General features: G+C 42.0%; 1 protein-coding gene across 1 annotated transcript in view; it reads left to right on the top strand.

Moving 5' to 3' along the window:
- CRACR2A (calcium release activated channel regulator 2A) overlaps positions 1-24179 on the top strand; it is an 89092-nt gene that overhangs the window by 19467 nt on the left and 45446 nt on the right. The window contains exons 3-7 of the mRNA XM_073314558.2: positions 1533-1644; positions 6806-6980; positions 9566-9712; positions 18423-18513; positions 21994-22089. Of these exons, the coding sequence (XP_073170659.2) occupies positions 1533-1644; positions 6806-6980; positions 9566-9712; positions 18423-18513; positions 21994-22089 (621 nt within the window). The remainder of the gene's footprint in view (positions 1-1532; positions 1645-6805; positions 6981-9565; positions 9713-18422; positions 18514-21993; positions 22090-24179) is intronic.

Genomic DNA, 24179 nt, shown 5'->3' with positions numbered 1-24179 from the left:
TATATATGAGTAAATCTCCAATTCATTTAAAAATAGATATAAAGGGCACTAGGACTCAGTGACATGAAACCACTTGAAATGGCATTGCATTTTGCTTATTTTTGTTTCCAGCTAAGCGGATTAAAGATGAAATTACAAAAACATCCTTTTTGAAAACACCGGGCCTGATTCTCCTCTCACTAAACCATTATGTAAATCTAGAGTAATGTCACTGAAATCAATGCAGTTTCACTGGTGTAAAATTGAGGTGGGATCAAGTCTCTCCCTTTGACTTTATATTCTACCTGAGGTTAAAAGTTGAGAATTAAAAAAATACAGAGTCCAGCAAATTGTGAAGTTACAGTTTCTCCATTAGTGTTAGCTCAGATACTCAGAGCCTGCTTGTCACGGAGTGGCTGTCCCCTTTAAATGAGGCAGGTCCAGTTCCCCTGTGGTAGAATCAGTGCTCCCAGCTTGGCCAGTTAGGAGGGAGGGGCAGCACATAGATCTGGGGGAAAAGGTCTCCAGGGAGAAAGCGCAGAGAGCTGGTGCTCAGTTAAAAGAACATAGGAGAATCTTTCAGTTGGCCCTGAAGCAGGAAAGACTGAGAGAGGCAAAGGGAAAATCCTCTGGGAGCTATAGCCCAGGGTGTGCTGAGGAATTGTTTTCATTGGTTGTGGTTTTTAAACCTATGTCTGGGAAATAAAACTGCCTGGAAAGAGACTCTGGATATGGCAGTGGGTCTTTTAAGGCACTGGCTTGTCCTCAGCCCACATGTTGCTCCACTGAAGTCAATGGGAATCTTCTCAATATCCCACCCACATATACAGAGCAGGTCTTGCCCTGTTTATCCTTTAAAGCGAGGTAACCACCACGCCCATTCAGATGAGGGGAGCCTTGCTCTTGCTAGTTCTTTAACTACTACTTTTTTGAATCCCATAATCTATTCATCCCTGAACACAACTCTACGTCTGTGATATCAGACTCTTGCAGTAACATATACTGCAGATTAATTTATATCCCATTATGTCACTCTGATTTTTAAATAACTTTCATATTGTTCTGATCCATTTTTGTCTCACTGATTCCATATCAGATTTGCTCAGTTTCCAAATAAAAGAGGAGACACCATGAAAAAGAAAATATAATATAAAATAGTTTTATGTTTATTATAATAAAAATTAAATTACCCTAGCAAATAATGTACAAATATAAAATATATATTTAAATACATTTCAATAATAAAATAAAAATAATATTTAAAATAATAAAATAGAGAGGTAAATTAAATTAAAAAATAAAATAGTAACATAAAGATTAATAGAATTGTCAACACCAAAATGTTTTATTTAGAAAAATCTGAAATGTTTCATTTCAAACTTTTCAAAATGGATTTTTTTTGGGGGGGGTGAGAGGAATTTCCGTTTTGTAGGAAACTTAAGAGTTCTCTCATTCTAAATTACTGTTGTTCTTGTCTTGCTCTTCAGATTCTTCTCTTCCACTAACCACTTTTATAATAAATAGTGTAATGGAGGCATGGTTTGTCATTTCAGAGACTTCATGGTGAGCTACCTCTTAGCCTGGAGGAGCTGGAGAAAGTTTTTGATACTCTGGATGCAGATGGCAACGGTTCACTTACGCCAGAGGAGTTCACAACAGGATTAAGTGAGTTTTGAAATGCAAATCTGTGTATACCTCCATCCATGTTCAGTACTTCACAGACATGTAAGGAGACATGGTTCCCTAAGGAACCTGCAGTGTAGTTCTGATGCATGCAGTCAACCCTGCACAAAAGGCCCCTCTGACATACCTGAGCACAGTTCTGTTCCACCGTTATTAGAAGACCTCCTCCATTATGCAATTAATTTTTGTCAGGCACTTGATTAGTTGCTTCAGAGAGGTTTCATGGCACCAGAAAGGAGTTCTAGGGGATGCCTTGTCAGTAGGTCTGGTCAAAATTTTTCCATCTAAACTGTTTTTCAAGGGAAAATTAGGTTTTCTACTAAACAACATTTTTCACAAGAAGGGTCAGCTTTCCATGGAAAATTTTGATTTTTCAGCCGCCCTCCCCCCCCCCAAAAATGAATGGCCCAAACCCAAAATATTTTGATTAGGGAAGATTGCCACAGTGCTTCAAGGGAGCTGTAGTTTGGATGCCTCATGTTCCCATTCTCCTCCGTGGCTTGGGCTCCCTGGCTGGACTGCATCTTTAATGTTGCACCATGGCCAAAAACTCCCTTGGAACCACTGCCTCACCCTCCAAGAAGGTGTATCCTGATATCATCATAGCACAGGGAGCCTGGCCTGTAGCCGATAATGGGGGCATGACTTTGTAATGATGTATTACAAAGTCCCATGAGATAGAACAGCAACATTTCTGAATCAAAATATTTTGGTTTTTGTATTTCCAGGGGGGGAAAAAATCAGAATTTTCAGCTGAAAACTTCCCCATTTTTCAACCAATTCTATTTTTAGGAGATGAGTGCTGAAATACTTTGGGGAAGAAGTGTGTTTACAGGACAGGCCAGAGGCTTGCTCAGGCTCCCACCAAAATCAATGGAAAAATACCATTGAAGACAAGAGGGAGGCTGACTGATTTGTGAGAAGGAGGATAGGGTTCCAAACATTCAGGACTGGCATGGAAAAAGACAGGAAGCCAAGAGTGGGAGAAATACACAAAAAAGGGCTGGAAGGAGGGAGGTTTGGGAAGAGTGCAGGGAGTCAGAGGGCCAGTTGGAGTGAGAGAGACTGAAGGGGCAGAGTTCTGAAGGACTGTGAAGATGAAGATGAGAAGCTTTAACTTGATGTCAAATGGAAGAGGAAGCTGCTGAAAGAGATTTGAAGAGTGAGGAGCTATCGGTAGAGCAGTCAGAGAGGAGAAAGATCTTCAGGGCAGTGGTTTGGATTGACTGGAGGGAGAGACAAGGGAAGCTATCCAGTTCTGTGATGAAAATACTGTAGATACTATAGAGACTAACCAATTTATTTGAGCATAAGCTTTCGTGAGCTACAGCTCACTTCATCGGATGCACCTGTAGACACTATGTATTTTGCAGACAGTTTCATGGTCAAATTTTCTTCTCAGATGTACATGGCTCCCATTTACTCCAATGGTCCTGAATCCAAGGCCAGAATGTGGTCTGCTGTTTCTAAACACATGCACTGGGCCAGATTCTTAGCTGGCATAAACCAGCATCAACTTACAGCTAACAATCTGATCCACTGTGAATATTTTAATAATCGTTTGGCCATCATGATGCTACAATTATGATGTGTTTCTGCATCAGCAATAGGCATGAGATTTTAGAAATGTATGTAACTCAAGACAGATACGGAAAAGTCCTGAGTAGGTAGAAGGAGCTTCCTTAAGTCAACAGATTTTTGCAAATATGTAAAGTTGAATGGGGAAAAAGCAGCTCAAGGAAGATCTAAGTTTGATTGAGAAGTACATTAGGGGCTCAGCTGGGGATCCATTGTAGGCCAAGATCTGATAACATGCTGAAAAAGCAAAATATTAAAATATCAGGTAAAATTATTATTAATACCTATTATGTATTTATTTTATTATGCCGGATCCTTCCATTTTTATTCAGTCCTTACTCAGACAAACCCACTTTGAAGTCAAAGGGAACTGAGGATGCTCAGTGCCTCTGGAAATCAAAACACTTATTTATGAGTTTGAGTGCCTGAATCTTGTTACCAGATGTGCCTGTTACTTTGGGGTACGCTCTTCTGGGGGAGTGGGGCTCTGTAATTCTATCAATGTACTGCTTATGTCACTTGTGAGTTCATATGGAGCTCTACTTTTCCCTTCTGCAAGTCCCCTTCCCAATGGAGCTACCCTGCAGGACCTAGGTTCCCCAGGGCTGGGTTCCTCCAGCCCTAGAATGAGATGAACACACACACACACACGCACTAACAGAACCAGTCTGAGCGGACCGGATCAATCAGCACCCTCCAGCTGATCCCCTCATGTGTCCCTGTACTCAATGGGCTGGGTTAAGCAGCACTTTCAAGCTGTCACCCTTATGCGCCCCTGGTCTCAATAGCCTGGACTGAGCATCACTTTCAGCTGCCTCCTGCCCCCATGTACCACAGGTTTAACATGTCCCTATCCCACTTTCACGTTACACTTGTACTGGGAGTAGCCCACTTGATGAGCAAACCCCACAGGATTTTTGGGCACTACAGGGATCTTTAGCTTAGGTAAAAGAAGCGCTGCTGCAGAGTAAATGGGGGAAGCTAAAAACACAAACGAGTAGAGTTCAGAGAGAGAGAGAGAGAGAAGCAACCAGCTTAACCATAAAAGTTATTTATTGAATAATAGTGATGACTACACAAGGAGGGCTAAACCAAGATAACATACATTATTAAAGATTAATACCTGAGGTAGAAAGCAAAATAAAGAGAGAGAGAAAGAGGGGGTTCTCACCCATTCCATGGAGCTTGAACTGGTCGGGGTTCCCAGGTGATGGTGGTAGCTCAGGGTCCTGAGGGCAGGAGACAGGCAGAGCCCCCAGCACAATCAGTCAGGAGATGGAGTCCCAGTGGAACTGATGCAGTTTGGATTTAAGCATCAGAACACGGACTGGAGGGTGAGTAGGGATTTTTGTAGAGAAAATACAATGGTTCAAGAGAGAACACTAGATTTGTTTATTGGTAAACTGATGACTCAAGGGTTTTCTTTAGGCTAGACAATAGGAGCTGATCACTCTTGGCTCTGGGTGGAGTTTTCTTCCAGGGAGCTCACCAGGCAACTAGGCTGCTTCAGTATTTTGGATATCAATCAAGGATTTATAACTAGAATTGGTCTGATAATTGCTGAGCTGGGTGTGTGCAAGCATAGGTTTATTAGCATCTGGAGCAGGGATTCCCATGATGCAGTGCGTGCCTGCTTTTCTGGTCCAGAATTTAGTGCGGTTCTCTGTTCCTCATTCTTTATGCTAATCCCTGTCCCATCTTTCATGCAGATGAGGCTAGGGGAGTTGTCTCTGTTCTTCATTCTGTATGCTAATGGAGATGTCTTAATCTTGTCTCCCTTGTCAGGACGGGTCTAGGTGTGCCTCCCAATGCCCTTCACTGCTCTCTGCAAGTTTTTTTCTCTGATGGATTTTGGTTTAAACAGAGGCTGGGGGAGAGGGGGTGTCTTTCATGAGTCAGACAGGCTGGATACTAGACCCTGGTTCCCCAAGAACACAAAGCTGACTGGTATCAATCTAGGCATGTAAATTTGAAATTTTTGGCCTGTGTGGCTTATCCAGGGTTAAATGGTGAGTTAAGGGCAAACCCAGGAGTAAAACCCAGAAGCCCTGACTCCAGATCTCTTGCTCTAGTTGTGTTACGAATTACACCTGGTAGGACACGCATTCAACTGCTGCGAATTATACCTTGTAGGACACGCGCACAAATGCTACGAATTACACCTGATAGGACACGCGCACAAATGCTACGAATTACACCTGATAGGACACGCACACCAATGCTACGAATTACACCTGATAGGACACGCACACCAATGCTACGAATTACACCTGATAGGACACACACAGTTCAAATCTAGGCTGAGGCACAGAAACAAAGTCCACAACTGCAGAGTTCCCAAAAGACACTCAGTTTATTACAGGTTTCAGAGTAACAGCCGTGTTAGTCTGTATTCGCAAAAAGAAAAGGAGGACTTGTGGCACCTTAGAGACTAACCAATTTATTTGAGCATGAGCTTTCGTGAGCTCACGAAAGCTCATGCTCAGATAAATTGGTTAGTCTCTAAGGTGCCACAAGTACTCCTTTTCAGTTTATTACGCTCAAGCGTGGTGCCCCTCTGCTAGCCAAGGGGGGACCCTGAATACAGATTATACAAAGGTTATATACTTTTTAGCAAAGCATGTTGCCCTTGTGCATCGGAAACCTTAGCCAATAAACAAACCCTTGTCTTATCTACCACCTATCCCTGCTTGGTGCATTCCTCGTGCTATACCAGTATGTTAATTACACAGCGTGGTCCTAAAGCCATGCATCAGTAACTTTTATTATCAGAATGGGAGGCCTCACATCAAGGCCAAGAGACAGGGAGTTAGAGACTGACAAAAACCAGACACTGGGAGTCAAGGCAGGCTGGAGACAAAGAGGAGGATTTTCACAGGGATTCAGTATCTAAGGATCACTCCTCCTGGTGTACGACGTGCTGGCATTTAAACAAAGGTGGGCCCCAAACCAAAATGGAGTCACACGTGCTAACTTTTCCTTAACAAGTTGATAGGCCACATTCCCTCTTCAAAACGAGAAAACTAGCGTTTTCCTTCCTACCCAAACTCTGTTTGTTGTGAAGTTCAGTCGTGGGGACTGTCTGCAGTTGGAGCTGAGGGTGTGACGGCCAGCTCATGTAGGCATAGTTGTACTAGCTCCAGTGTTCGATTTGTCATGAAAGAGGTGCTGGGGCTCAGCTCTGGCCAGTCCTGGCACAAATTAAGCCCTGGCTAGCTCTCATTGAGCTGGCATTAAAAATAGTAATGTAGCAGTGATAAGAGGTGGCATGGGCTAGCCATACAGAGAACAAACCTGCCCGAACCCAGTGGGTACATACTTGGTGCTGCTAGCCCATGCAGCACCGTGCCACTACCCATGCTGCCCCGGCTCCACTACTATGGTTAGTGCTCTAATTCAATGACCACTAGCATGAGTACGTCTACATGAGCTGGAAATCACACCCCCAGCTCTGAGTGTAGAGACAGCCTGGGAGAGCCTGCTAACAAATGTCACTGTTTCTTTTAATGACTTCTAGTTACTCTATAAACGGATTTTTAAAATGATGTACATCTTTAAATTTTAGGTCAGTTTTTGTTTGGGCAGATGGCCTCTGTGAATGAAATGCATGAGTCTGACAATGAAAATGTCTATCAGTCTAAGTGGGAAGAGAACTGTGCTAAAGCTGATGAGGAGGATGACGAGGACCGGCAGTTCTCAGATCTGATGGACCGGCTTGGAACTAACAAGATCTTAGAAGAGTAAGTCATACCAGCCGCAGTATCGACAATGTACAATTCATTATCTTTTATGATTTAGCTCTTCATTTGTTAGAAAACCCTGGGCCTGATTCTCTTCTCATTTACACCCACTGTGCACTGGTGTGTCAACCTTGACTTCAGTGGAGATGCATTTGACTAACTGCACAGAGAGATCCAGAATTAGGGCCCCTTGCGATGTAGCGATCTCATATCATTCCTTGGCTGCTGCAAGTGATGGAATTAAAAAAACCCTGCATGCAAAATAGAGCAGGTCAGAAAAAACCCCTGAGAGCCACGCAGTTGTGCCTCATGAGGATAACACAGTTAAACTCTCATAGTCACATGCCTTTGTGCCATGTGGGAGCAACACAAATGAAGCACTGATGCGGCACATGTTCTGAAAGTACATAATATTGATATGCTATCTGTGTATTCAAAAATGGCATAATTTGCAAATAAAGAATCCTTGGAGAGCAATCCTTTGGCAAAGACCACTTAAATTGCCTTTATATCAATTAAGAATAACAAAAATCGTGAGTTCTCTTTCAGACCGGTGTAGTTATTAATGATTATTAATAATAATCATTAATCATTTACATTGCGGTAGCATCTACGAGCTCCAGTGATAGACCAGGACCCTATTGTGCAAGGTGCTGTACAAAAACAGGACAAAAAGATGATGACTGCCCCCCAGGGGCTTTCAGTCTGTTTGTGTGACATTTGTCAATTAAATAAAATTACTGCTCTAAAATATGAAGTTGTCAGAATGCTGAATGCTGTGATATTTTTTCTTTTTACCTCTAACATCATTTTCATTCTGATCTCTCCAAATGATTTTGAATTAGTCTGTTTGTCTTTCCTCCACTGAAGCTTACCAGGCATTATCCAGTAAACATTAGATACATACTGTTCAGTAAGGCTAATTCAGGAACATGCTGATTGTTAAAATAGCCATCAGGTCTTACATGTTCCTGTGGGGCATTTCAAACACAAACTGTGAGTTTAGTGATTCTCTGAAAGCTCCCATTTGTGAGGGAAACAAGATGTAAAGAAATTGTGCGGAGGGCAAGAAAAGAGACCATAGCTTTGATTTGTTTATTCACTGAAAGACAAGTTTCCTATCCAAGTTTACACAGATAGGCTGTGCCTTACTTTCTTTTTTAAGAGTTAGAATAATTGTGAAATGTTTTGTGTTTCATACTGCCCAGTTCTATGCTGTATATAATTGAGACAAGGTCGTCTACAAGATATATTTATAAGCTAATGGAATGACGTGCAGAAAACTGACTGCAAAAATATGCTGGACATGCAAGAGCCTCCCTAGTTGAGATCACTGAGCAGTGTGGTGTGTAGGCCAAAGTCCACTAAAGTCGGTAATGGGAGTCTTTCTGTTGAGTTCAGTGGGCTTTCACTCAGTCCCTAGATACTTGATTCTAAGGTAGAGTTCAGAATATTAATTTACAATGTGGTTGTCTCTGCTCCTCTAGGGCCTTGATCCTACAGGTCCTTTCATGGTGTACAGAAGTGGTAAACAAGCTTATATTCTAGTTCAAGCGGGAATGGAGGCTATGCAAGTGCACATGTATGGTTGAGCACAGGAGAAAAGAGAGGGTGTGGGTGGAGAATGGGCAAGTCTCACAGGATGTGGCCTTAAGTGATCCTCTTCATACTACAGAGGTTCTTAGCTATCCTCTCTAAATCCTACTCCCTGTAATAGGCAGGAGTAGGTTGGCAGCTGTGCAGCAGGGCTTTCATTCCTGCAGGATCAGATTCCCCTGCTTTTCCTGTCATACTCACCACTTTTTACCTTGAATTTATACAAGCAACACTCCACCCCTGCACTGTCCAGGATGGAGCCTTTAATGTGCATGCAAAATAGAGCAGGTCAGAATAATGGAATATGAAATTCACAGGAATTTTGGCAAATCTGAAAGTGCCTTTTATCCTGTTGTGTTTTGCAATGATCCAATGTTTCATTTTTGGCAAATGTTTTTAAATAAAACATGTTTTGGTTTTGAAATGGGAGATTTCTGAAAATGAAATGCTTCAATTTTGAAACAGTCCCACCCTGGAACTAAGCTGATCAAACATAATTGGTGAAGTGGAAGACCATGGATAAAATTTTCAAGTGTGTAAGTGACTTAGGAGCCCAAGTTGGCACTTCGGAGCTTACGTCTCATTGACTTTCAATGAAAAAGGCTTTAAGTGAGTTTGCCCTCTGTCCAGCTCCCACTGGAAGCAGTGGGAGTCTCTCCGCTGACTGCAATCAGAGCTGGATCAGGGCCTGCATCAGAAGTAATAAAACATGTATCTCTTCTCTAGCCTAACAATAAATCTTTTGCAACCACTAATTAGATATAGTTTCTGTGGTATCCATTATAAAAGGAAGCTCTGACCCCTCCTTGTGGAACAGTCTAAGAGATTTTATATCACAGTCTAGGGATTTCAGTAATGCTCTGAATGACGCATATATTTAGAGAAGACCTAATAACTAAGAATGAGCTGCTGAAATTTTCTTTGTATTACTAGGCTGCTGCAAACATCTCCTAACAAACGCTTTATTCTCTTTTCTTTTCATCCCTCAGCGAGAGAAACGTAAGACAACTTTGGTCACAACTGAGAAAAGATGAACCTCGTTTACTTTCCAGTTTTGAAGAGTTCCTGGTCAGAGTTTTCTCCCAGCTCCAAGAAGCTGATAATGAAAAGAATGAATTGGAGTGTGCCCTGAAAAAGTTTGTACATCTGTTTGTTGTGTTCTTTCTGTAGTGCTTCAGATGTATTACATGCTACTTGCCATCAAAATCCAACAGGGGTTTCATCAACCAGTCAGCTTGCTGGGGAATTAAAGATTATCTACTGATCAGAGGTATTTTAAAGCAAACATTAGCCAGTCATCACTAGAGCTGGTCAAATTATTTGCAGCAGAACTAATTGGCTGGATTTAACTCTTCCTTTCCTATTCACTAATTGTCTTGTCTGAAATTCTTTCACAAATGTCTATTATTTCATTCTGGTTTTAACAAACTACAGCTACAATTATGGTGACCATTCCCAGACAGCCACCATAAAAAAGTATGATTACAAAAGCATAATGCATCAGATTTACCGGTACACTCTGGCTGCTTTGCAGCACACCATGCAAAACAGCTGTAAACCCAGTTTAGCTTGCTGGTTAAATTGGATTTACAGCTGCTTTATGATGATGGAGCAGCACAAAGCAATCACGAAGTTCCAGTGAATCTGGCCCAGTATGATGAAAACACAGACCAACCTTTCTACTCAGTTAAAATTCTGGAAGAGTAATACATAAAACAAGTGGAGCACACAGTGATGCTTATAGTTAAAGTTCCACATACGGTTTCATTATAAATTGTAATTTTCAGATGCTTATAACTTTGGCAAGCTTTTACCTTTCAGGCTGAAATTTAACAAATTTATTCCCAGCCTAGGAGTGTGTTTTCCTGGAAAGTTTGAGCAGAAATGATGTAGTCATTTTTGAGAACAAAGAGTGTGAAATAAGAGACACTTTTTTTTAAAATGGCAGCTCTAGTGCCTTAGTGGAATGTGGTGTGTGACGGGATGTTCCACTCACCGCTAGGATGGCACCTTCTCCTAGTCACACTGGGGAATAGCTAGCCAGGTGAATGCCTCTTCCCACAGTTGCACACCATCTCTCTGCCTCTTTTTCTGGGTCAGAGGCTCCTCTCTCGCTCCACATACTGCTGCTGCCTCTTCATGACTTAGCCCTCCAGCCAGGTCATTGTATGTGCTTCCCCCTTCCAGGATACCAAAGTCTTTCAAAGTGTCTCTCCATACCAGCAGTCTCAGGCAGTCTTCTCCTTCACTGCTCCAGGGTGCCACTCCCTCAGTGGCTGGACGGGGAACCGAGGCCCACCATCCACTTCAGGTTCTGGCTCAGGGACCCTCTAGCCAGTCAAGGTTCCCCCCTGGACCTTACTGGCTTTCCCTGAACCCTCACCTACCATCTGCCACTTCATTTTCTCTGGGTTTCCCAACCTCCTTACTCCTCTCTCCCAGGGAGTAACTATGGGCTACCTGTCCTTATAGCCTCCAAACACTCCTTCCGTCTTCCAAAGAGTAACTGCATCCTTTCCCAGCAGCCCCCTTCTGCTTCCAATTTCCTGTCTTTACAGTCCCAGCCCAGCTCCTTCTTCCTCAGCTGGGCTCCCTCACTCAGTCAGGGGATTGCCGGCCACCTGATTCATAGAATCATAGAATATCAGGGTTGGAAGTGACCTCAGGAGATCATCTAGTCCAACCTCCTGCTCAAAGCAGGACCAATCCCCAACTAAATCATCCCAGCCAGGGCTTTGTCAAGCCTGACCTTAAAAAATATCTAAGGAAGGAGATTCCACCACCTCCGTAGTTTCCCTAGATTCCCCTGAGCTGTGACTTGTTGGGCTAATTAGCCCCTCTTCTCACTCTGCATTAAACCTTTTCAGGGGAGGGCGGAGGTTAAACACCCCATCCCATGGTGTGAACCTGAAATTTGACAGGCACATATTCCCCACTTCCAGGAGTGTCTTTGTGTATTCTGGTGAAAATCAGTTGCCCTTTGATCAAGAGATAATGGCTTAAAGAGCATATTGCAAGCATGCACTCTGGTGTCAATGAACTGCCATGTACATTCCATTGACACTATGCCTGCATGGTATGTAACCTGAATGGAAATTTTCATTGAGTAGGTAATCTTTTAACAGTGTTTTGGAATTGTGAACATGTAAGTAAGTTGAGTGGAATATCATTTTTTATATAAAGGTGTATCTGGATCAAGGGCACCACAAGGTGTGCAGGCAGGGGATCCAGGCCCACTCCCTGCCCTTGGCCACTGATGGGAGCTGGAAATTTGGCCCAGATGCCCCTCTATCATGAGAGAGGGGAGGCCACACCAAATTTGAAAGGCACTGCAACTTCACACACCAGGTCACAATGCTACTTACTCAAATTTGGCTCAGCCAACCCAGCATCAGGATGGAGGGGAGGCCATGTCAAATTTGCATGGTGTTGCAACCCCATGTGCTGGGTCACAATGCAATACACTGAAATTTGGCCCAGTCACACACACGCCCTCAGGATGGAGGGGCAACAGGTCCAAATTTGGTAAGGTCCAAATCTGAGTGGCACTATGACCCCATGCACCTGCTTGAACCCCCATCTTTGCAGTCCTTCCAGCAGCCATGGTGCCAGACACTCCTGGAGAAGCAGAGCAGGGGCACCAGGAACCCCCTAGTCTGCAGGAGAGGGAGAGGATTGGATCCAGCTTTTGGTGTTTCCAGGGGAAGTGGAGACACAGGAGGAAGGATGGGGTCTGGGACTCCTAGAACTGCCTGACCCATGGTGGGGATGATGCTTTTCAGCCTGACCACCTCTCTGGGAAAGAGCCTGGGGCTGGGTGTGGGGTGGGAAGACCTCAGAGCTAGGTAGAAGGAGCGAGTCTGAAGCTGAGTGCAGGGCTGTGTGGGGGGAAGAGTGTGGGGCTGGGGGTGGTAGCAGTGGGAGAGTGTCCGGGTCTGGGTGCAGCGTGAGAGTGTGGAGCTTGATGGAGGCAGGGGAGGGAGAGCTGTGGGCCCCCTCCTTAGAACAATTCTGGTCAAGTCCCTGCTGCAGATTATCATCTGTGATGGTGTGTAAGAAGGATACAGAGCTCCAAAGGAGCCCTGCTTCATTTCATGTGATATCTAAAAATGCATATATTGTATAGGACAGAAAAGATCATTCTGCTGCTATCTAGCAAATAGCTGCATATGATGGAAATTCTTTGTTTTATTTTCTCTTAAAAATCAACTCCCAGGAAATTCCATAAAAAAAACTATATTAAAATAACCTTAAGGTTGCAAAATGAAGCACTCAAAATTCAGGAAATGTCCAACTACCCCATAAAACCTTTACTCTAACAGATCCTTTCCCCCGCTACAGGTGTGAATACATTATGATACAGTCTCTTTAATTACACAATTATATGCTTTTTTAATCTGGGAGACCTGCCTCATTCAGTGCTGGTGCTGGATGGTATGCAGAGTATAAGGCATGAGGCTACACTCTGGATAATAAGGATAAATTTAACTTTTGAACACCTGCCTCATTTGCTAAGCACCATCCCATCTATACACGGAATCGGGCAGGGATCCTGAAGAAAAAATAATGTGTGGGCGTGTAGTTAAAGACTGTATCATACTGTATATGTACCCAGGGGCAGAGTTAAGGATTCACAGGCAATGTTAACGTTAACATTCCCTCACTTTTCCAATTTATCTTTTTTAATGTAGTTTTTTGTACGTGATTTTTATGTTCATTTAGTGTAATAAGCCCATATTGGCACAAATTCTACTTGTGCACCTGTGCAACCTCATTGATTTCACTGAGAACTGCATTCATCCATATGGCTTGTGTTGAGATGCATGTTAATATTTATTGGCCCAAAAGTAGATCAGATCTAATCACGGATTTCTTATACAGAGCATGTTTAAAAAAAACAACAACAAACAAACAAACAAAAACACCTCTAACCCTTTAAAGAGTAAACAAAGTTTGTGGTCCTGGGGAAAAACACTCTTACTGGTCTCTGAGGAGCAAATTAAGAAGAAGAGATTTGCATATGTGATCTGATTGGCTAATATTGACATAGTTCCAGATTTTAGTATTGTTATTCTCTGAAGAAATGAAACATAGAAACATACAGATTTATCTTGTCTGTTTTTCAACCAATCATGCCAAAATTTTCTTGCTGTAGGTTACACTAGCCATAATATAACCAGAATGAGAGATTTTTCTCTGCTAAATGTCTATAGTTTCATCTAAATTGAACCTTTCTGTACTTGCTAGCTGTTAGTTTTAGATAAATGATAATGGTTTGCCTCAATATTTTTCTGTCATCACTTCTAGATCATTACTGGAGCACAAACTCACATTCTATTAGTGTTATCACTTAATCAGACAACTCCATGAAAGGTTTCTGAAGAGAAAGTAAACTGTTTTGGACTGAATTTTCAGATGAGCACACACAGAGCAAGTCCTGTTAGTCTTTCCAAACTAAATACCATCACAGTCTGAAAACAGATGTCTTGCTTTTCCTGGCTGCTCCAGAGTTTTAGCTCAGTAAAACAACAGCCAAAATAATACATGTAAACCTACATAAAACTGAATTACCATAAGGAAAATAAATCAGATTGGTAGCATTGTAACCCAAAATGTTTTTTTCATTGGGGTATCTCCCTAATGAATGTGTGATGTGCATTTCATAGATTTTTTAAGATCAAAGGAGACCATTATAATCATTTAGTCTGACCTCCTGCTCTTTATGTAATTTTTCTTTCTTCCCTTTTTTTTTTTTTTTTTTGGATTCGTACAATACTAGAAAGGATTTACCCCCCAAGAATATATTAAACCAAATATTATCTGTATGTCGTCTCGATTCAAAGAGATAGCTGGGCTGGTAGCCACACACATGGGATAGCAACCTGTAGTAATAGCCAAACACATGAAAAAAGCCGGCCAAATCCAAAACTTATGCTTTTGGCATTGACACAGTATTTGATGTTCTATATTCCCAGTGTTTGTTAACTCACTTACTTTCCAATGTTTTTTTCTTAAATGTTATCTTAATTTAGAATTTCTGGCTTCCAAATACTTAGTGGTAATTATTTTTAAATCATACTGTGATGTTTCGGACAATACAGTGATGTTTTGAGGGGTTTTATCCTTTTAGCTATTGATGTACTTATATCTTGCTGGTTTGAAAAGACATAACATATTTGTGTTATTAAATGCCACACAGGTCCTTGAAGAGTTCATAATCTCTGTGACATTTTTGGTGCCTTTTGTAATCTCTTCAGGAGTTCCTTCAGGGCTTATAAACTTGACTGGAGTCCAGGCTTTCACAGCCTCCATAGTGTTGCGCACAAAGTTGGTACTGTGCTTTAACACAAATATCAACATTTTATATTATTTATTTGTATTACAGTAGCACCTAGATTGGGCAATAGCACCTCAGCTGAGACTGCCCCTCCTCCCCCAGTTGCGCTTGTGAATGCATGCAAACACATAGTGTTTGGACCATTCTCTGTTCCAAAGAGCTTACAGTCTAGACAGACAAGACGGACAGACAAAGGGTGAGAGGAGAAACATGAGCATTCAGGGTAGGATTCACAGAGGAGATTTAGGTGCTCTGCTGCTTAGTGGAATTCACAACCCCGAGTTAGATGCCTAGAGCAATAGGCAACTAAAAGAGAGGTTCAGAAAAGCTAGCATGCTGAGCTGCCTAATGCCTATGCTAGCCAACAGAAATGCTGAATACAGGGAAGTGGCCTAGATCTCACCCCCACAAAAGGAGTTAGGCATCTAATCCTAGGTGCTGGAACTTGGAATGCTGGGAGTGCTACAGCACCCCCGGCTTGAAGTAGTTTCCATCATATACAGGGTTTATAGTTTAGTTCAATGGCTCTCAGCACCCCCACTATACGAATTGTTCCAGCTTCCCTGCAACTAACTTCAGGCCAAAGGGAGGCACCTCCCTCCACTTGGGATTCACAGCTGTGAACCCTCTCGAGGAGTTAAGTGTCTAGGTCAAGTCAGCAGTTGTTCAAGGAAAAACTGAGGAGGAGGCAGAAGAAAAGGTAGTCCCTCCTTCCCCCAATTATAACCTTTAACCCAGTGGTTAGGGTTCAGTGTGGGAGACCCAGGTTCAGTTCCCCCATTTGCCTGATGTGAAGCTGAGATCTCCACTCTTGGTTCTCTTGCTTCCCATGAGAGTGCCCTACTCACTGAGCTAGAGCGTCACTCTGGCCCAAGGAATATCTAATTATTTAGACACAGCGACACCACTTCATCAAGAGACATTAAGACAGACCTTCCCCAGAACACCCTATAGCCCATATCTGGGGAGGTGGTGTTAGGATGTAGACACACCTCTCTACTTAGGACTGTGCACGTGCCCGACTGCTGAAATTTAAGCACCTTGGGGGACTTTACATTTGGAAATGTAGGCACCTACCGGGTTAGATGGCACATGAGTGGGGATTCTGTGAATGCCAATGGTTCCTATATGTTGGACATAGTCATCTTATGAATGCCACCCAGAGAGGTGAAGTGATTTTTCCCAAGGTTACAAAAGCAAGTCAGTAGCAGAACCTGACTTCAAAGAAGGTTGAGGACATTTGGTACCTTGTAGGATCAGCCCATAGAGTACCCAACACACTTACCAATTTTCATTTGAAGTAACGGCTGTTCTGACCAAGTGTCTGTGTGAATAATGATGGACAAAATTCAAATACTGCATCTAAAATAATAGGCAGAAATGAAACCATCCCATGTATGCATTAACCTCGCTATCGGAACAATCATTTTATAAAGATGAACATGGGGGTGTAGGGTGTTCCCCTGAGGTACAGAGTGTCACAATGTCACCTTAGCTATCCTAACCAGAGTTATAGTCTAGTTTGGTTAATGTGTTATAACAAAAAAAAAAAAACAACATTTATCCACAGGATTATTGTAAAGAGAAATTAGCACTACAGCATAGTGTTGGAATTATATAACAGTTAAAGATGGTCAAATTATTCAGTGTGAATAGGTTTCAGAGTAGCAGCCATGTTAGTCTGTATCCGCAAAAAGAAAAGGAGGACTTGTGGCACCTTACAGACTAACCAATTTATTTGAGCATAAGCTTTCGTGAGCTACAGCTCCCTTCATCGGATGCATAGGGGTTTTTGTTGTTTGTTTGATAATATATGTTGGCTTTTTTTTTTACTAAATAAATCACTTGGTTATAATTTCTTTCCATTATTCTACCACCTCTGCAAATGGTTGACAAATATCTAGCAAATAATTTATCTGATGAATTTTTCCCACTACTTGTGGGATAAATTATTCATGATTATGTTATACTTTAAACAACAATGATAAATTTTATTATTATTAATTATTACTATTATTATTATTATTTTATTTGACCAGCTTTAAGAATGGAGACTAAACCAATCATTAAAACTTCGGGTGTGTTTAGCCTGCAGATGTCATCCCCCTGGTAGTATGCTAAAGCAGACAACAAACAAACATGATATTAAAATGTCTCTCAAATGTCATGTTCAGATTATAGCCCTGTTCTGCCCTTGCAAACACAAGTTAGAGAAAATCCAGTGCCAGAAACAATAGTGTATGAATTCAACATTCAGGTTGTTCCTTTTAACCCGCACAAGCAAGAAAATTCATTTATGGTTCTCATGGCAACATTGAGTACTGTGTTCTTTACATACATAGCAATAGGGTCTTTCATTATATAACCAGCCTAACCCTGCTCAGTGTGACATATTATTGGGCAAATATGAGGTTTACAGATGTGATCTTGGCATTCATGTGCTATCTTGTTAAATGATTATCAAGTCTTATATGGTTTCATGGAATTCCACCCACTCAAGGAAGCTCTGAATTTGCTCTATGGATTATTGTTTCTTAGAATAGAGTGTCTTAGATATTTTGGGCCAAAATGTAAATCTGACTGTGCACCTATGAAGGGGAGTAAGGAAGCATAAAATGTCCCTTTATTTTCCTTCACTATCTACTTGCATCATGAGGGAGGATGGGGATTAGCAGCCTCCATGGGGGGGGGGGGGGTCCTGCATTTCACACACAGCTTGAGCTCATTTTGCATAGATGTAAATGACCATGCAAAGTGCAAGACAGTGGAGAATCAGCCCTAAGGAGTTTTGTTTCCAAAAAAAAGTGGGCTTGATTATTCAATCCCTTGTTCTCTGTGTAATCGTGTGCACTTGTGCAAAATGCTCTTAATCTGCTCCCTGACTGGGTGACTAAAACTTTAAACAAGTGTGTAACAAGTGTCAAACTAGAGAAAGACACATAAAGACACAGTAGCATATGAATTTTCAGACAAGTCATTCTTTGTGCTGAAACTTTTGGGATGCATTAATGGTTTCAGAAATAAATCATCAGTCATAGGAATGCTCATGAATAATGCAGTCTTATAAATAACAGTAGCGCAAAGCTGCAACTTGAAAATACTCACAAATCACTTTCATTCCTATTTGATCAGCTCTAATTGAGAAACTTTGTTTCCAGTATTTTCATTGTTGTTATTAGTGTCATGTCTAGGCTCTCCCTTCCTTAGGCTTTAGGTTCCACAGTCATTAAGAGTGCCTGATAAACAGCCATCATATATTGTGCTGGCAATTTTAAAACATCAAATAAACAGCCTTATTAGCTTTAGTGCAGTTACTGCTCTCCCCCATGGGAAACAATTTGGTTTTTATCTGTGATCCTGCTGTATGTAAATACTTTTTTCTGCTCTTGGGATCATTCCCTTGAGTCTTGTGCTAAAACAGAAATGCGATGCTAAGCTGGTAAATTGTGAGCTTTTTACTTGAAATAATGCTACAAAGACCCACTCAGTGTGCTTTTATCTCTTATTAGGAAAATTGCTGCTTATGATGAAGAAATTCAACATCTCTATGAGGAAATGGAGCAGCAAATCAAAAATGAGAAAGAGCAGTTTCTTTTGAAGGTGACTGTGTCTCTTTATTATAGATATGGAAGGCCTAATTCTGCTCTCACACTAGTTTTTACACCAGTGTAACTCCATTGATTTCAGCCAGTGTGAAAGCAAAAGAAAGCCCCCAAAATGACAGTCTATGGAGAAATATAAGATAAAGCATAATTTCACTTACTACCTCATCCAGTGATCTCATCAGATTGCAGGCTCTGGCTGGGTGACTACTTGGATGGGAGACCAAGGTGTACCCACAAACTGTACTAAGTGGTGTTGGTGATATTCAGGAGGTGGTATTATTCCTTCGGAATAACTATGGAACCAATAGCCCACTTTGCTGGTGGAGGTGCCATCTTTTACATGGGTTTTAAAATCAAGGTCCTGACCCCTTGTGATTATAAAAGATCCCCTGGAACTTTTCACAGCAGCACTAGTCTCAGTGTTCTGGCCAAATTCCTTCTTACAGAGTACCCCTGTCCCCTTCCTGGTCTTTCTGAGTGAACCTCTTCAGGTGACAGGTCTTATGACTTTACCTATCCTGGGGTGGAATTCCACCATTCTCGCACTCTTAGACTGGGCCCTACAGTGCCCTGTGTATCTACTGTGCTCACCCAGCAAGTCCAGCTGGGTTCAGTACCTGCCAACCTTCTGTTTGGGAATCTGTGGCCAGAGGTGAATAGAGTGACCAGACAGATGTCTCAAACCAAAGTATTTACCCCAATAGGAACAAAGCATAAGAGAAAAAGGATTTTAAAACAACAAAAAGTCTACACGTACATCTATTGTACCTAGAGGCTGACCATCCCTGATGATAACCTATGCAGGCCTAGTTTCTTCAGACACCCCAGTGGGTGCTGCTGTCACAGCCTGGTTCCTCCATGAAGAGCTCCTCAACAACTATTAAACAACACCCCACTCCCACCCTTGCAGAGAGAGTCTCTTTTTAAATTGCCGTAGTCCTTCTGATGTTCTGGTATCCAGGCTTTTCCTATCCAGCATTGTCTCCTAACTCCCTAGTATTTTATCTTGAGCCATTGTTTCACGTCCTGCTTGTTTTTTCCATACAGATCCCTATTGGATTAAACCAATACAATAAACAGTCCAATAATCTGGCAAACACAGTATTCAGAAATACAGAGCAACACCATGTATGTCACACGTTGTCTAAAGAGTTGCCCTGTAGTTTCAACTGGATACGTTTTTCTTTACTTCCTGTCCTAAACTGTTGTGTAGTGTGTATTTTACAGTTACGTTCCACTAAAGACAGTGGGAATCTTTCCATTGACTTCATTGGGCATTGGATTAGACCCTCACACAGCAGATGTGTTCCATTGCAGAGCTGGGTGAATTTCAATGCTGGGTCAAATGATCTCCTTGTATAGAGTTGAAGAGCACTTGAAAGTTGTAAAATGCATTATCTTTCATAATGAAGGTTGATATGGAAGAGATTGGTTTGTATGCTCTAATAAAAAGAGTGCACTATTTAAATTATACTGTAAATCCAAAAATAAGACATAAATATTCTTACCTATAAGAAACTATAGCAGTAACTGGTAATTAACTTTATCATTAAGGTAGCATAATCAATTCCATTATTAATCCCTATCACAGCCCTTTGTAGGTTGCCAGGTAAACCTCAATTTAGCTCTTTAAAAGTTAGTCAGCAGCCACACTAATGGTTGTCAGACACTCAAGAAGTATTATTTCTCGGAGTGACTAATTTATTTGTTGGTGTTTGGAGTTTAAAACTCTTTCCCTAAAGCAAAAGTTCACAAAGGCTCCAGAGAATGCAGAGACGTACAGATGCCATATGAAAAAGAAAATGATTGCCTGTTTCTGGAAAAGCATAGCATTTGAAAAATACATAAAAAGAAATTGTTAAGAAGGCAAATAAGTACAAGCTGTTGCTATTTAAGATATTTGGTACCCTGCCGATTAAGGACTGTGTTAGAGGAATGGTTATTATGTCTTATTCATTTGGATATATATTTTTCTGAATAAGAAGCCAGTTAAAGTACACTAAATTGCCTCATTAAATATATTGTTAGGAGTGAGAGGAGTAGTGGGGGAACATTTCAGTGTTTCTGCACCCACCCCTTTGAGGGAGGTTTGATCTTTAGATCCATTTGCCTGAAGAACTAAAGGAGTAGATTCTCAGCCGGTGTGAATTGTCAAGGCTAGATCGATGGAGCTGTGATAATTTACACTCAGTGGTGGATTAGCCACTGGGCCAATGGGGCTTGTGCCCAGGGGCCCTGGCCAATTGGGAGGCCCCCCAAAAAATGGGCACCCCCATGCCCAGACCTACTCCACCATCCCACCCGGTGCTGTTGCCAAGGAGCAGGGTCAGGGCACGGGGGCTTGCCCCACTTCCCCCACCCACCCAGCGCTCCTCACCGGGAACAGGGGAAGTCCCCGCACCCCAACCCCGCTCCCCGCAGGAGCGCTGGGGGCAGCAGGCAGTGGCAGATATGTGTTGGTTGGGCCCTGGGCCAAAGCAAGTGGGGGCCCCTCCCCACCCTTTCAGCCTGTAGGCTGCCCCATTCCCCCTGCACCCCTCCCTAGCACTACTGAAGGGGTGGTGGAGAGGATTGCAGGTGGAAGGGGTAGGGAGAGGCCCCCAATTGCTTTGGCCCAGGGCCCCACAAACCCCAAATCCGCCACTGTTTACACCATCTGAGAATCTGTGCCAAGGAGTAATTCCAAATGAGAGAAGGCGTAGTTCTCATTTATTCAAATGCTGTTCTAGAATATTTGGGTAACCACCTGCTTGTGGGGCCACTGCAGTAACTGGGAGGTCTGTAAATACCCAGGGCCTAACTCTCTTCTCACTTATATCAATTTTATACCACTTCTGTTAACTTCTGCGGAGTTGCTCCTGATTCACACAATTGCAAGTGGTAGATTTTAAAGCTAGAAGGCACCATTTATGATAACCTGCATAAGAAAGGCTATAGAATTTCACCCAGTAATACCTGTATTGAGCCCAGTAACTTGTGGCTGAACTACAGGAAATCCTTTAGAAAGACATCCAGGGTAAAATTTTCAAACACATGGAAGCAATTTAGCAATTTCAGAACCATTTTCAAAAGTGAGATAGATTCCTAAGTCTCACAGACATAGGTTCAGATGTGCCTAAATCACTTTTGAAAATGGGGCTTAACATAAGTCCCTTAGGCACTTTTGAAAATTTTACCTCTTATGTGGGTGAGAAACTGGGCTGGTGTAACTCAGCATAGATGCACTAACTTCAGTCATTGAGGTCAGTGGAGCTATGCCAATTTACCCCAGCTGAAGATCTGGCCTCCTAAGTGATGGAGAATTCACCACATCCTTAGGTAACCTGTTCCATTGGTTAGTAACACTCACTGTCAAAAATCTACCCCTTATTTCCAGATCTGACTTCTAGTCCTATGCCCTGTCCTCTGGACCACACTGCCCTGATGATGAAGACCCTGCCTTTTTGCTTAATGTTCATGTCTTTTGATTTTGCAGGACACAGAGAGGTTTCAGTCCCGCAGTCAAGCGCTGGAACATAAACTCGTTTCAAAAGAACAAGAGTTGGAACAACTGGTTCAAAAACAGAAAAGGGTACTTAACAGCATTATACAGAGAAAGAACTGTAGATAACTCTGATTTGCCCCTGCGATTTTCCTTCATAGTTTCTCTTCTTTCTTTCACATATTTAGCAATATTTCAACTCAGATAATATTTTTAAAATAAAAGCCATTTGAAGTGATTGGTCACCATGAAAGCTGCAGTTCCACACTGAAGTCCTTTATAAATTCATAAAAAGAAAAGGAATACTTGTGGCACCTTAGAGACTAACCAATTTATTTGAGCATAAGCTTTCATGAGCTACAGCTCACTTCATCAGATGCATTCAGTGGAAAATACAGTGAGGAGATTTATATACACACAGAACATGAAAAAATGGGTGTTTATCATGCACACTGTAAGGAGAGTGATCATTTAAGATGAGCTATTACCTGCAAGGCGGGGGGGAGAAAACCTTTTGTAGTGATAATCAAGGTGGGCCATTTCCAGCAGTTAACAAGAACGTCTGAGGAAGGGGGGGGGATATGGTGGAATAAACAAGGGGAAATAGTTTTACTTTGTGTAATGACTCAACCACTCCCAGTCTCTATTCAAGCCTAAGTTAATTGTATCCAATTTGCAAATTAATTCCAATTCAGCAGTCTCTCATTGGAGTCTGTTTTTGAAGTCTTTTTGTTGAAGAATTGCCACTTTTAGGTCAGAAATCGAGTGACCAGAGAGACTGAAGTGTTCTCCGACTGGTTTATGAATGTTATAATTCTTGACATCTGATTTGTGTCCATTTATTCTTTTACGTAGAGACTGTACATTGGTCAAACTGGATTCCTGCCACTTTAATTAATGCCAGGGACTACCCTAGTGCCTGGATGGCATGGGATCTGGAGACTGCTATGATATCTTAAAGCTATCAGTGCACACCTCCACTCCAGATTGCTTCTGTTTTGTACTGGAGAATCAGTGCCATAAACTTTAAATAGTCTCTTCTAAACCCACTGGACCTGATTCTTTTCAGTCACATGTCAGTTTTATGGCAGTGTATCTCCACTGGAGAGCCCCGATTTACAGGCATGTACGTGAGAATGCAATGATGCTCACAGTTCTCATCAGCCTGTCATGTTTCCATATCAGGTGCCTGCTGTATTTTGTTCCACAGTCTGGGGAAGCACGGTACTTTCATTCTGTAAAATTGCCATAAATCCCTGCAAAATATATCCATGGGGGCGGATTTAATACAATTTAAAAAGTGAATTCACTGCTGATGAAAGGCCTGAGACTGACAGCTCTGGAGATAAATCTTCTCTATTTAATTGCAGAGTAAATATAACCATCTCTCGCTGGCAGTGCTGAGCTGAAGGTCCATTCTAGTGAGGAGCAAGAGAAGTTCAGTCTCCACTGGTTTTGTGATGTTTGGATTCTCCTCTAAGGAGTTGATCCAACTCCCACTGAAGTCAATGGGAGTTGCACCTGGTACCAGAGAGATAACTGGGTTTTTAGTTTGCTAGTTGTGATAGCACATTTTTATGTGTGATGTGGAGACCGACCCCCTAGGGAATTGAACTAAGACAATCATTTTATTTCATATGTCACCAATCTGCCAACTGAGACACCGAGTCTCAGAGCCTGGGTCAATTAACTCTCATGGGGCTTGAGCTGCAGCATTATAAACAGGAGTGTAGATATTCCAACTCAGGATGGAGCCCAGGATCCAAAACTAGGCTCAGTTCCTGACCTGGAATGTCTACACTGCTATTTTTAGCCCCGCAGCCTGTTGGACCCGAGTCAATTGAGCTGGGCTTTGAGACTTGCACCACAGGTTTTTCTTTACAATGTAAACATACCCTATTGCTCCAAATTGTAGCATTTTTCTCCATTGCCTGTTGCAGCCTGTTGTGCAGTGCTGCATGGTAAATATCTGCCACATTCCACCCAAGAGGTAATTGTATTTTAGCAGTGGATTAAATTAACTGTTTCTCTGTCTTTCTCTCTCTCTCTCTCTCTCTGTGTGTAGGCTTATAAAGCATTTCGGGTTCTTTCAGTACGCAACTGACTATATATATATAAGATATTATTACTCATCATTTTATAATGGTTTTATTTTAATCTTCGCTATCTGTTGCTTTCCA

The sequence above is a fragment of the Lepidochelys kempii genome, chromosome 1 (assembly GCF_965140285.1).
Source record: "Lepidochelys kempii isolate rLepKem1 chromosome 1, rLepKem1.hap1, whole genome shotgun sequence".
NCBI classification, from domain to species: Eukaryota; Metazoa; Chordata; order Testudines; family Cheloniidae; genus Lepidochelys; species Lepidochelys kempii.
Note: the sequence above shows the minus strand (reverse complement) of the source record. Positions and strands in the feature narration are given on the sequence as shown.